General features: G+C 41.3%; 1 protein-coding gene across 7 annotated transcripts in view; it reads left to right on the top strand.

Moving 5' to 3' along the window:
* Positions 1-15,265, top strand: part of LOC108023948 (homeotic protein female sterile) — a 47,173-nt gene that overhangs the window by 18,289 nt on the left and 13,619 nt on the right. For 3 of the 7 annotated variants that reach the window (XM_050890517.1, XM_044093443.2, XM_044093440.2), the window contains 2 exons: positions 11,326-11,450; positions 12,001-12,386. In XM_050890517.1, the coding sequence (XP_050746474.1) occupies positions 11,326-11,450; positions 12,001-12,386 (511 nt within the window). Of the gene's footprint in view, positions 1-2,521; positions 2,641-3,101; positions 3,121-5,097; positions 6,666-11,325; positions 11,451-12,000; positions 12,387-15,265 lie in introns of those variants that run through there. The other 4 variants (XM_050890516.1, XM_017093639.3, XM_044093444.2 and 1 more) reach the window with 4 other exon arrangements.

The raw sequence follows: 15,265 nt of genomic DNA on the forward strand, positions 1-15,265 counted from the left end.
AAGCGCCAAAAGCAAATATTCGGGGTTTTATTATGTATTATCTTTGATAAGGCGAGAGAAAAGAAATGGGCGTCAACGCTGCGTATGCGCATTGTTGGGCGCGTGTGTGTGCGTATGTGTGTGGCTCTATTTTGAAGTTACCTTCGCACACACGCTCCCTGTTTGCCCTCCTCCTACTCCCCCTTCCCTCCCCTTCCCCATTTTGCTCTTGCTTAGCCCCTCTCTACCCCCGCTCCCCTCCCCAGTCATTTTCAATGTTAAGCCGAAAAATATCAAAAAACTATCATCACTGGGCCGTTGTAGTTGTTGTTAGTTGTTGTTTTGATAACACGGTTTGAGGTGTGCGCGTGCTCTCTTTTCTCTGCCAGCGACCTCTGCCACCAGCGACTGCGCCGCCACTCATGGTGACGTCGGCGTTAACAATTTACATGTGTTGTTTGCCGTGTTTGTTTTGTTACTGTTAGATTTGTTGCTATCTTTTGACACAGTGGACCTAATGGTATTAATTAGTGTCCGAAACAATAAAATAAATTATCGTTTGTATGCTTAAGCCTACTAACTACTAAAATGTATGTAAGTTTTAGTTTAAATAATATTCATATTTTGTAAGGGGTCTTAATTATGGGAATACAAATTTGTCTCTCTTAATGTAAATTAACTATAAGTTAAATGAAATTTAATGGGCTAAAATACTAAATGATTTAATATATTTAACAAAACGTATCAAACGTTGCTTATACCTATGAGATTTTTTTATATTTTTTTTTATCCATATGTACCATTTTTTTTGTATCCTTATTTTTAATGCGTTTTCTTTTTTCGACCCACTGTACCGCCATCGGCAACCAATAAGAAATTAACGCCATTGCTGATCCTATTGTTGTTGGCACGATCGCTCGTCGTTTCGCTTCGTGAGTGCTTCGCGTACATTCGGAGAAAGAGAGCGCTCTCTCTGGAGCTGCCCGCTCATTCTCAGCTGAGCCACTTGACATGTGGGGCCGAAAAATCAGCCCACCAATTCCCCCCCTCGTTACGCGTGACTGTGGTGTGACCAAATTTGGGGCAAACGAATTTCGAGAAAACAAAAATTCACCGTTATAGCTGCTCACCAGATTTTAATAGCATTTTATGCCTAAAGATGACAAGAGATTTAGAAAATGTGGGGGGAAATGGAAAAACGTTTTTATGTTATTTTCGTTAAAAGCACTTAAACAAACATCTGATGGATGAAATCAAATTACGCATAAATTAAAACAATATCTTGGTGTTAAATTTGGCCTTTTGGTCACACTTGCCAAATAGTTTTTCGCGCCCAAGCAAAAGTTTACACAGGTGCACTAAAAAAAATTATTAGTTAGTGGTTTGGACCTTTTCAAATAATAAAAAACTTTCTATACGTGGGTTGTTTTATGTACTTACCCAGAGAATCTACAAATGTGTATAATTCATGAAACAACATTTTAAGTCAAGCATTTATTTACTTGAATGACATGGTTAACAAACATTATAAAAAAAATATTGAGAGGAAAATATAGAATATTGTTTTCTACAGTGTTTAATCGCTAGCTCTCGTTTGTTTGTCCACTTATCAGCGTTTGTATGTGCGGTCTTATGTAGGCATTCCGTTCTGTAGAGTGGCCCTGACTGTCTGCAATTGACCGCAAAGCGAACGTGTGCTGTCTAGTGTTAATTAACAGCCACGAATCGCAGCAAAAATACGCACTTTGGGATGGACCGCTTTATGCAGGAGCTGGGGAAAAGTAGAGTTTTAAATAAAGTGTTTTAAAATGAAAGATTACTCATGCGACCTGACACCCACTAGATGGTCATAAATCTTAAAGCATGCTTTCTTTCAGAATGAATATCGAAAAAAATCCAATATCGAAGAGTTATATTTGAATGTGAACTAATAAATAGATTTTAATATAGGTTTTCTATAAATATGGCTTGTGAAAAAATGTAGTCTTTCTCCTAAGAAGAACATCGAAATAATGCTACGTTTAGCTTCCATAATCTTATGCACTGGGTCCACCCTAATACAATGCGCATACGCAGCGGTGGCAGAAGCATAAATTGGAGCGAAAAGAGATGAAGATGGAGTGGAGTGTGCAGGTTGCAGATCGATCTTTTGATTTTGATATTGATTTCCATAGCTCTCCCGCTCCCGATCTCTCTCTTGTTCCCCCGCTCTCTTGGTGGCTGCTTTATCAATTTGCGTTTGCAATCAGTGCTGACAAGAAGAGGAGGAACAACAACAAAAATAACAAAAACAACATCGGCAGCGGCAAATAGAAACGAGGCGCGCGCTGTGCTCACGCACACATGGAAATCAATTAAACCCGTTGTCGTCGTAGCCGTCATTCGGCCACGCGTACACTTGTTGCTCTGCTCCAGCTCCATCGCCGTCTCCATCTCTCTCTCCGCTCCGCTCCGGCGACACTCTCTTCTCGCGGCTCTGTGCTCAGCATCATCATCACATCATTCGTGATTCGTTCTTTTCGCCGGACCCCGGACACTCGAGAGAGAATTCTCCGCCGCGCTCCGGACAAACGGGGTTCGGATTCGGATACTTGGGTTCGAGTCTGCGCTAAAGTTATATAGCGCGCCCACCTTTTTCCGCCGCAGTCCATCGATCTCAGCGTAAGTGTTCGCATCGCCACTCGTCGCCGCTCTCCGCTTACGGGTCACGGTTTACAACGGGTTACGGCTAACTCCGGGTTACGGCTTACGGTTTACGGGTCTCGGTTCATCGGCTCACTGTTCGCCGCCTACGTTCTGTGGCCTACGGCCCGCGGTGTACGGCTTACAACTTTGACTACGGCTCTTCCCCCAGCAAACTCGTGCTAAAAACTCGCACTTTTCTACACACTTTTTTTTCTGGTGCGATGTTGTGCTCAATTAACGTTTATTATTAAAAAAAAAAATATATAAGTTATAACAACTTGTGTGCCCATTTTGTATTAGACCAAAAATGATGGCCTGATCGCGGAGTGATCAAAATAAAAATATGCAAAATTAAAACTAATGTAGAAAGAAAACTCCCGTAAATCGAATACTCCCGTAAATAGTAGCTAAAGGAAATATAGTTCTATAAAAATTAATTTTTGTAAGACGACATTGGTATGATTCTCTATAAAACTCAGATGAAGTTCTTGGGTTTTCCTTGGGAAACAAAGCTTTAAGTCTTCAAAATTACAATTTTTCCTCATAATGTATTAAACGATTGTGAACTAAATAAAATATAATTCAACGAAATTCGTTGATATCCATTTTAAAGATTTTTTTGACGATGCCAATTAATACCACGCATTAGAGTATTGATAACCAGTTTTTCTTTTAGACAAAATCTACATTTTAACTATGAGGTTTTACCCAAATTTTTTTTTTTTGAGGGAGACCCAAGTAACTTTTCTCGGTCGCGCGGTTTATCTTATCGGTTTTTGGGCTGCGGGGCAGAATTCTACGGACAGTCCCTGTGCGTAGGTTCCAGTCGCGAACCCCCAGACCCACGGACCACAACGAAGGCAACCGGAACCCGTCTAGAATCTCGCAAGCGCCAAAAAGAAATTAAATACAACACAATTATATACACATTTAATTCACTTGCTGTCTGTGAGTCCCCGCATACCGAAAACCGCGTAAAAACCTTTTGTTTATAACAAATTCAAATGCGGCCGAAAAGCCCAGCCAAACGAGAAAACAAGAAACGAGGAGAACACAAAAATAAATGTGCAAAACTGAACTTAAGAGATGATTATCATAAGTGATTGAAGAATTCGGTAAAATAAGTTATTTAAGGGCAAGCCCGAGGGGGAATGTTAGGACTATATCCTATAGATATGGTCTCTTTGTTTAATTTTTTGCTAGGCTCTTTTGCTAGAATTCGATTAAATACTTTTTAGGAGTTTTTGATTTTCTACGAAAACCAATAGGAGAAATCATTCTTTGAAGTATTGACTTTGAGCAAATATTTTCTCAAAGTCTTGGCATACGACTGTCAGTAAATAAGAGCTGACCAAGAGATTTCCGCCTTAGGCTCCCCGATTTCCCGACGCTTCCTGCTCGAAAATTAAAAACAAATAATAACAATCCGAGGTGCCCAGATCAGATAAGATCAGCTTAGTTCTGCTCACTTGAGGCGCGCTTATTACACGTTCAATGTGGGTCAATGAAACAAGATCATGATTTTTCACAAGCCCAACGGACGGCGCTACACCCATTACACCCAGAACACCCAGTGTACAGCCGATTGCTGATAAACACACCGTACAATTTCAATTAGCATTTAATCAAGCCAAGAACTTGCCTTGGCATTTGATTGTCGAAAAAATAAAAATATAAAGACCAATCCATGCCCGAGCCAGAGGCCGTTGGAGCTGCGGCCGGGGGGGCGGTGGGGCTTACAGAGAAGGGGGCGGGGTCGGTCGGTGCTAACACACTTATCTGTGTCACCTCGATTAGCCGTTAAAGTCGTTTATTAAAATCCAAATGCACTGAGGGAAAAGCCGGGCAAGTTCGGTAGCAGAAGGGAATTAAAGGAAAATGCCATGCCAGCCAGTCTTGTAAAGTTTGGTTTATTATTTTTTTTCCTTTGATGAAATTAATTTAAAAATGGATTATTATAAATTTAAATCCCATTTTTTTAAATTTAATTGAAGACATGTTCCTAAGATTAATTCATTGTTAGGTAGTCTAGTAATGTTTGGATTGTTATTTGATTACCATTATAATGTTTGTATTCGAATCAAATTAAATTTTAACAGGGATTATTATAAATTTAAATCCCATTTTTTTCAGGCATTACAAGATCTTTTTTTTAAATTTATTTCAAGACAGGTTTAAAGTTCCTAAGATGAGTTCATTGTTAGGTAGTCTTGTAAAGTTTGGTATATTATATTATTACCATTATAATTTATGTATTTTAATCAGATTGAATTTAGACAAAGATTATTTTACTTTCACAACATTCAAGTAAATACATTTAAATCCCATTTTTTTAATCAATATAATTTTTTTTTAATTTAAATTTAATTTGGAACATGAGCAAATCTAGAGTCAGGTATAATTTTGGTACAAAATGTTTTGTTTTATGAATTTAAGCAAGGATTCTTTTACTTCTACATCATTCAAGTAAATAAGATCAATCATTGCAAGATTATTTTCGTTCTGAGGGTTCGACTGGAGCTGATGTCTGAGTTTTTAAAAGGATGGGGCCTTAATACCCCGAGACCTTGCGGAACTTGCCGCTCCGAAGGGCCTTACATGCCTCCCCGAAAAGTAAAAGGGCCCCCAGACCAGCGGAACGGGGAAGAATCTCTAGATCGGGTGGAACCAGTTCTCCGACACCGAGCCCTAACTGTAAACGGGAAGACGTAAGATAGCGAAAAGGTGCGACCAGGAAGCTGTCGGAGGATCGGATGGACAGGAGGTGCGAGTTCAGCTCCTCAAGGCGCCCGGGGCGAACGAAACCCGTTTTGGGAAAGGGAAAAACAATGCACTTAAGCCGCGTCCCCCGGCAGCCCCCCGGTTAGCACAGGCATTATCTATATGCAACAAGTGATTATTAAACCATTGCGATCTCCTCGTTATTTCTGCCTTTTCTTGTCGCTTGGACTTTGAACCGCGCCGGCAATTAAAGAAGCTGTGTGTATAAAAACAGCATTTTTACATCGTTCGCTTCGGTTTCGTCGCTTTTCGGCAGCGAGCTGTAAAAAATATAAAAACAAAAAACAAAAAACAAAAAAAATAACAAACGGCCATATGAATAAATAAATAAGCGGGCGAGAAAAGAAGGCGAAGTGCCGAAACAAAACAAAACGAAACAACGCACTTTTCAACCTGTTTTCGAGGCGATTTGAGTTCGTTTTACGAGCGTTTTCTAAGCGCCGATACGGGATTTTTTCCCAATTTCATAAAACGCATATTGTTCGCATTCCGGCCATCCGGCCATCCGGCTATTCGGCTTTCCCGCGTCCTAATACGTCTTCTTTCTCCTCCATTCGATTAGCTGACAGATAAACACAACTACCACAACTGCAGAAGCGTTTAACAACAAACAAAGCAACAGCCAACAAATGTACAAAGCCCATCCAAAACTACAATAATTAATTAAAAATTAAACACCAACACACACAAACACAAGCCAGAAGAAAGAAACAATTAAATGTGCCAACAATATTTGCCAAATAAAAAAAAAAAAAGCAAAAAACAATATAAGTCAAGGGGAAAACAACGAAATCGATGCCTGTAAACGTAATTATAAAATACACTAAAAGCACCTATCCCAAAAAGAGAACGAGAAGCTCGAGCAGAGAGTTGAAAGAGTGAAGGAACACTGAGCGCGAAACTAAGTTAATCGCCCCAGATAGCCGTTAGAGTAAGTTAGTCGCGAGTCCAGCGAGAGCCGATCAAAATGCGCTTCACCTACAATCAGTATAAACATTACGAGTCCGGCTATCGGATTCCCTCGAAAATGCATAATCTGAGCCACCACAACGGCGGCAGCAGCAACAACAGCAGCAGCGGCAGTGGGGGTGGCCACGGCAACAGCAACAACAACAGCAGTGGCCACCACTACGCCCACCACCACAACAACAGCAACAACGGCGGCAGCAACGGCAACACGAATTTCCAGGCCTACCAACACCACTACAAAAGCAATTTCGGTAAGGAAGTGCTGGGTGTACGTCTCCATCCAGATATATAGCATCAGAATTTTCGCAGGAGGGGTTAACGATACTATTTAAAATGTAACTTTTGGAAAAGGTTAAAGGATAGGTTAAAGGTACTATTTAAAATGTAACTTTTGCCATCTACAAGGGGTAGCTCCTCCAAAGCAGTTCATATAGCTAGAAACCCTTCGAAAGAACCAACTGGTTGTGAAATTTCGGAAAACCGTAGAGTCATAGCTGCTGTTCAAAGAATTCTCTACGGTCCCAAAGTTCTGCACTTCTATCAATCTTATAGAGCCCCCCATAAAGATATTCCACCAGCGCTGTGGGTCCAAAAAATGTAAGCTCTCCTATGATATCTTAAATTGTATTCTGATTGAGTTTTGTGGAATGCCAGCTGTCAACATGACGTTACCTTTTTTTTTTTTTTGGCTCCTAAAGGCCGCAGATCTTGGGCTCTAGAAATATTGTACTATCCCAACATCCCATGCTAATGGCTGGCTTATCGGCAACACGCCGAAATTGCTTTGAAAACAAATCCCTCGCTGCGCCCGCCCTTGATAACGTGTCATAATCGATATGGCCGCTCGTCCGCCTGGGCATGCCAGGAATCTCCTCGCCTCGGAGATCCCGAACCAGAAGTGTCGAGCGCCCCAATCTCCAATTACGCGGGAGGCGCCAGTTGTCGCCGGTGATTCAATTTCTTTCTTCATATCAGGGGTTTGGGTTGGGGTTTGGGTTCGGGCTCGGGCTCGGGCTTGGGTGGCTCGTTCTTGGTTCTTCTGGTTGCCAGGTTTGCCGTTCGCCGTTCGCCGTTCGCCGTTCGCCGTGGCGATAAGATTACTGGCAAAACAGTAAAAATAATGCCAAGAGCCCCGAGACACCCAATCAAACGGCGAAGCACTTGACCAACCCGCTAATTGGATGGTGACAAACGAGATCGGCGGGCAGAAGAAACGCTTGTAATAGTCGAGTGTGAGCCTTGGGAAGCGGTTAGGGTATCAGAATTGATGTGGGATTTAACCGATTTCTCGTTTCCAAATGCAAGGAGTTGGATATGTAAGGGAGAAAGTGCTTAAAGGAGGAACAACAAGAAACATGTTGGTTTTACACATTACAATCGCTTTCCATGTTCCAAACGCACACATTGTCGCTTTTAAAATTGCAAATCAATATGTATTAAAGAAGTTATAGGTCTCAGACATTGAATGAAAAGATTGCCCCAAAACAGAAATATTTTACATTAGTTCTACACTTTTGAGTACTGCTTTCGCGTCGATAGGATGGGTATTAATTAAGTGCGTTCCTTACATTTTTACACGATCCAAAGCACACATTATCGCTTTCGAAATTGCAATTCAATAGATATTAATAAATTTATAGGTATCAGACATTGAATAAAAAAATGGTCCTAGGAATCAACTATTCTACATTAATTCTACACTTTTGTGTACAGCTTTCGCGTCGATAAGGGTATTGAATAAGTACGTTCCATTTATTTTTTCTATGTTTCAAAAGTACAAATTATCATTTTTAAAATTGAAAATCAATAGATTTTAAAGAAGTTATAGGCATCAGACAAATAATCAAAAAATTGTCCTACATTTCATTATTATGTCTACATTAATTCTACACTTTTGAGTAGCACTTTCGCTTAGAAAGGATGAGTATTAAATGAATACTCTCCAAGCTTTTAAATTTAAAATATTTGTTTTAAAAATATTAAGTACTTCAACTTCAAATTCTACACTACAAAATAATCTCTAAAATGTTAAATTTTTAGTCTTGTACTACAACTTCAGTTTCCCACTGCCTCTGGTATACTTTCGCTACAATCGATGTTAACTTTCTGCTTTTTTTGTGGGGTTTAGTAACTCTTTTGGGGTTATACCAGGACCCAAGAGTTTAAAAAACAGTGTGAGACATTGCACTCTTGCTAGCTTCGGAGCAAAGCCTTTTAATCAAACAAATGGGCCCGACTTCCCCGTTCATTTCCGCTATTAAATCGAACCCCTGGCCTTGGCGTGGCTCATCTTTCACAATAGAGGTGGAATGCAGTGGCGGGGCGGGGGCAGTGGGTCAGGCGGGTTCAATACACTTAATTCGCTGTCTTATTGACAATCTGTTTTTAGGGTTCACCTCTCGCCAAAGCTGTCATTTCGCCGGAGGAGTCTGCGTTTAATTATAGAACTGGCGAGCGGCGACCCAACGACATCTGTGTTTAACTATCCAGGTTGGTCTGTGCTCCCAACCTCGCCCTGATCTCCGGCGGGAATTGAATTAATGCCACCGCCTCAGATCCACAGGTCCACAGGTCCACAGTCAGCTCTTTGTCAGCCAATTGAGTGCAAAGTCTAGTATATCTAGTGATATGATGGAGGATTGTCCTATCGTTAGCGTATCCATGTATCTGCGCTATCTGTGTGGGATCTGCATGTGTATCTGTATCTACGCCTGTATCTGTATCTGAATCTGTATCTGTATCTGCGGCATGAGACGGCAGTTTGGCAGCCCCTTGGAAACAATGGGCCGCAGCTCCTCCCCCCCATATATGTGTGCTGATCCCAGGCGATCTTATCTGCAGCGGTCCCAGGTAAAGCCCATTTCCCGGGTTCCGTTCTTGGGTTCTGGCTCCGGCTCCGGCTGCGGCTGCGGCTGTACAGGTAGGCGCGTTCCGCAAGCCCAACCATAAATGTTTGTTTTCCTGTTTGATTTTCAGCCAAGGTTAGGCCGAAAGGGTGCGGATCGCGTGGGTGTTTTTATGTGTGCTGCTCTGTACTTATGGAATCATAAAGGCCAAGAGTCGAACAGATTTTCTCGCCTGCCTAATTTGTATACCACCACCTATATCGTTTTTTCTCTACATTTCTTGAGCGCAACGCACGTCACCGAGGAATCTTCGTAATTGGAGATCAAAGTTTGTTTGCTTTCGTTGCTGCTATCAAAGGCGCTATTGTTTGCCCGATTCTTATCTCGTAAATTGGCTCGTAATTGCTTAACGATTTTACCGGAATTAAGGAACGGAACATAGCTTTCCCTGGAATTAAATGGATTTCGGAGAGAGGGTGTCAGAATTTTTACTAGGCTAATAGTGGCGGGCTAATTTTGGGGTTTCCAGAAATATGCTTTTTATTTGCCGTCACCCATTGCATTTCTCACTTCTCTGTTGATTTCTAACAGCTTGAGTTGGGCGTTGGAAATTGTCATAATTGGGGAGCCTGTTTGATGTACAGGGGGCATATGGGCTGTGTTTTTCTGTGGGAAGCACTTCCCTTCCTGGCCTGCCCATCGCTGCGGTTTCCCCTTTTTCCTGCTCCCACTTTGGCCTATCCCAACAAACATTCCAGGCCCCCTCTATAGGGAGATATCATGGCCCAAGTGGCGTTCTCCGCTCGCCTGCGCCCCCCAGAAAATTATCAAATTTTATTTGCCATTGATTTGCATTTTAATTAAATGTTCTGCGATGTTTTTATGAATAAATAAAGAGGCGCGAGCCAAAAATACGACCTCGCATACGTCGGGGCTGTTCTAATAAAGAAGGGGGGTGGAGGCGGGCCTGCCAATGGGCTGGGTTCGTTTGGTTTGGTTTGGTCGGGTTTGTCTGGCTTCCTTATCACTATCAGGCGGACTCCGGCTCATTGTTCCGCTGCCCGTGATAATACACAAACAGGGCCCAGCACCCAGCACCCAGCACCCAGCACCCAGCCAGACGATATGTGTGTACACTGTACAGCGTGTAGATGTGCAGATACATACATTATAGGCAAGAGCTCCATGTGGAGCACTTGGAGGGCCACTGCTGTCGGAATTGAAATGCGAACGGGAATGCGAATGCAAATTGAGCTTCAATTGGGACCAACAATGGATGCAGCAGTGGCATCACCACCGTCCTGGTGACAGCTGCAACAGATTCTATGCTTTGCGGACCCCAGCTCTCCGGGTTCGCACTCTCCGGCGGAGTTCAATGCACCCCAGGGGCGTCGCAGCATTATCAGTTTCCCTAGCATATAACTTGCAACTTGCGAACGGGGGCCCCACAAACCAGACAGTGTTTTCTTGGTCCGTCTCTATCTGGATTCCCGTTCTTTTGTGTCTCAATGATGCTCGCCATAAGGAACTGCAAATGGGGCGATCTCTGGGAGAATTAACTTTGATTCGCTTCCAATAGAGATCACATGTTGTGTGTTATAGCTGTTATGTTTCTATATAACTAGGCGTTTCTAAAAAATATGTACATAATTGAAGCTTTATTCACATACTCATCTATCTATACTTATATCTATCTTTTATATTTGTATATATCATCTATACTTCTATCTATCATCTAAACTTATATCTATCATCTAAACTTATGTCTTTGATCTATATCCCTCATGTATACTTATATCTATTAGCTATACTTTTATATATCATCTATACTTATATCTATCATCTTAACTTATGTCTTTGATCTATACTTTTATCAATCATCTATATTTATATCTATTATCTATGCTTATAACCATCATCTATACTTCTATCCCTCATGTATACTTATATCTATTATGTATACTTTTATATATCATCTATACTTCTATTTATCATCCATCTATCCCCACTCTTGATATGTGTGCTCAACTTAAAAGTAGTAACACCATACACTTTTACCTTCCAGGCATGAGGATGACCATGTCCACGAACTCCACAATGAGTGCGCGAATACACCGGAAGGGATTTCGCATACCATCGAAAAGACAGCCGGGTAAGGGATTGCCCGGAAAGCTGCACACCATCACCAGGGTGAGTAAGCAATGTGTTTTGGGACGCCATATAAATGAGGGTTTGGTGAACATAATATTTAAATACTCATCTATACTATCGAACCCTTTAGAAATTCTAATGAAATGGTTACCATTTTAATTAAAATGATTATTTTTGGTGCATTTATAAAACTAAAACCACTACAAAATGGATGCAAAATACTATTTTATAGTAGTTTTACTATTTGGATTCTATGTTTACCATATGTTACTATGTGACTATAGGCGTACTATTTCTTAAGCAGTACAGTAGTATAAAGGTTGCACTGTATATATTTACTTTTAAACATAGTATTTACTAGTAAAACTATTAAAAAAATAGTACGGATATGGTAAATGTGCAAAGTTACTATAAAATAGTAAGTTGTGAGTTATATTTTCAATGGTTAAATTGAAAATTCGGTGGGTTCGGCTCATTAAACCATGTAATACAACTCGATCTTTAATCTTGGGTAGTCCCAAGACCTGCTTTATATTTGAAGTAGTTTTTAACTTTGGTTTGCTATATAATATTTATAACATTTTTCCAGGCGGGTCCCGGCAAGATTGTTCCCGGGAAGCGAATACCACAGCGACCCCATCCGCCGCCCTGCGACAACTCCAACGACAGTGGCCTGGGCTTCGACCAGCACACGGAGCTGCGCTCCTCGGCGGGGGCGGGGGGCGTGGCCGACGCCGGGGGCAGTGGGAGTGGCGCCAACGCCGGCCAGCGGTCCAGTCTGCTGGTCAACAGTGCGCTGACCAACACAGTGGCCGCCGCAGCGGCCGCAGCAGCCGCTGCCGTGGCGAGCAACACGTTGCAGCAGCATCAGCAGCACCACCAGCAGCAGCAACAGCAGCAGCAGCAACAACAGCAGCAGCAGCAGCAGCAACATTCACCGCAGCAGCATTTAATACGAGCGATACCTGTATCAAGGTGAGTCACTGCCACTCTCTGCCCCGACTCTCCAGCCACATACCAGAGTATATATGCGCCCCTCTCAGCCTCAAAAGTCTTCATCCGCGTTCATGCGCAGGCGCAACTCGAGATAATTGCCAGTTCATGATTTCATTTCGTCTTGCGTTCCTATTCATGGTTTCGAGTGAATGAATATCGATTGCCTCACCGCAAACGCACGCTGATGCAAGGAACTCACACATGCGCGCACACAGTGAACAGATTCGGATATAGTATATCATATGGTATATTTGAATTATTTATCAGGTCCAGGGGGTTTCCTTCTGTCGGTGTCCGTTTGTCCGTTTCTAAGTACACATCGTAATTCAAGTGTTTGATGTTCTAGTGATATAAAGCCCCAGGGCTAGGAATTTTTTTTAACTATATACTTTTTTTTTTTTACTAACTTTTTATAAATATATTACTGTAATCTTCATAATTTTTAAATGGTTCCAAATAATATCTTATTGAAATAGCTAAATGGATCACTGAAGATTTCTTTTCCACGAATTCAGATTTATTTCTGGATAAAACTGGTAGCTATTGGCGCATTTGAAGTGCGATCCGTTCATTTGTTTATTAGTTTTAAAGGGAGCGCTGACACCTAATTATTCCGAATGATCAGGCTCAAACTGCTGAGACCCCCTTTTGAGGAACGAAGGGCTGGAAGGGGCTTCTGTAAAATTCCCCCAGTTTCTTCGCTTTTTTCTACTGTCTCAGTACAGTCCAAGCTTTTGGATCGACAGGAACCCAAGTGCAGGGTAAGAAAAATAGGTTTTTTAAAGAAGTGTGGACAATTTAAGGGATCATTAGAGGAGTCTGGTAAATATTATATGATATATTAGATTATACGATATACATGCATTATATGCTGGGTAAGAAGTATAGGTTTTTTTAAAGAAGTGTGGACAATTTAAGGGATCATTAGAGGAGTCTGGTAAATATTATATGATATATTAGATTATACGATATACATGCATTATATTATTATATATTATGTGATACGAGTATATATATAATACTATAGTTTTGCAAAATCGTTTTGTATTAAAGTGACTTCATGTCCTTTATACTAGCCCGCAGAGTTTCTTTGGCATATCGCATATATGCCACTTTTGACATAGACTCTTTATAGACAGGTTTGCTTTGTGGGTCATGGTGAATATGTTTATTATAATTCACTTGGCTTCGGTATGGGTTAGAGTTACGATTTAAGTTTTCATCTCGTTTTCTGGGCGTGTGCGCGGGTTCATTGTGTTGTTGTTTTGTGTGTGCTCTTGATTTCGCCTTTGTTGTTGTCATCTTGTAGTTGTAGCTATTGTAATTGCATGCCCCTATCTGTGTAAATCGCCGCATTATCTTATCAGCTTATCAGTTTACGAACTCGCCTCCAATTGCAAATTGCAGCTGCGACTGGCACTGGCACTGGGACTGGAGAATGGGAATCTGAATATGGGGGAAAAGCAGGAGGAGCAGGAGGAGGAGGAGGAGGAGCAGGAGGAGCAGGAGGTGGGTCAATTCAGAAGGTGCTTGGCTTTTGGGGTTGCCCCTTATCGCCGTTTGAAATCCAAAGGGAAAGCAGTGGAAGTGTTGTGATTTTTATGGCGTTTATTTAGGGCTTTCCTTAATTGCAGGGGGACGGTCGGTAGATGGTTGGTAAGTGCTTGCCGCCAAATGAATTTGATAATTGCCGAGCCCGCACAAGTAAATCATTGAGCTCTTCAATCTTTTTGATTTCACTTATGTGTTATTATCTACGAAACCAATTACTTTTGCCATTCTGTTTTTGTGCTAAAACCGTTTCGCTTGCTCCAGAAAGCGATGAATTCGCGATTAAAAATAGTTGGTATCAATTAAAATTCCCATGTATTTTCGAAATTAAAAATGATTTTCTAAATATTTTTGAAACATCGCGTCTGCCAGAGTATTCCATTGATTTGAGTTCATTTTTCAGTTTTTTGCCAGTGCTCGTCGCCTGCGTTGCTGTTTTTTCTGTTGATCTTGCAGATTTGCACATTCTTTGGCGGTTAATTTAATTTGCATACATGAAAATACGCATTTTTCTTTCGCACTTTGGCCAATGACTTTTGGATTGGGGATTGTTTTCTTGCGTCTGCCAGCACAAACATTCCTATACATATGTTATGGCGATTGCTTATACGCACTGTTGCCTCCGTCCGCCTTGCGATTCGTGATTTCGCTCGGCTCTGCTCCGCTTAATATTATTATTATTATCAATCAGCTGCACTCTCGGTGCTCCGTTCGCTCGATTTGGGTTAGGATTGAAGCGCAGTATCTCGCAGGGGCTGAAGATTACGTAGTGCAGGCAAATTATGGCATGCCATTTAATCAGTTCTATTAGCTAATGAGCGAGCTTAGCTTCAGGAATTTCTTTTGCATTTCTGTTCATGAGTAAGACAAAAAGAAAACTGGAATAAAATAACCGAAAAGAACTGATTCCGAAAAGAACAGATTCCGAAAGGAACACATTCCGTTAGGAACAGATTCTGTTAGGAACAGATTCCATAAGGAACAGATTTCGTAAAGAACAGATTTCGTAAAGAACAGATTCCGTAAGGAACAGATTCCGTAAGGAACAGATTCCGTAAGGAACAGATTCCTTAAGGAACAGATTCCGTAAGGAACAGATTCCGTAAGGAACAGATTCCGTAAGGAACAGATTCCGTAAGGAACAGATTCCATAAGGAACAGATTCTGTTAGGAACAGATTCTGAAAAGAACCCATTCCGCTGGCATAGAACTAGATCTAATTGATTTCTAGCTATTGTTGTTTGTTTTTAACTAATTGAACTAAATTGTTTTGTTGGGTATTTGAACATCTTTGCGTTTAATTTATT

Source organism: Drosophila biarmipes, chromosome X, assembly GCF_025231255.1.
Source record: "Drosophila biarmipes strain raj3 chromosome X, RU_DBia_V1.1, whole genome shotgun sequence".
Taxonomy (NCBI): domain Eukaryota; kingdom Metazoa; phylum Arthropoda; class Insecta; order Diptera; family Drosophilidae; genus Drosophila; species Drosophila biarmipes.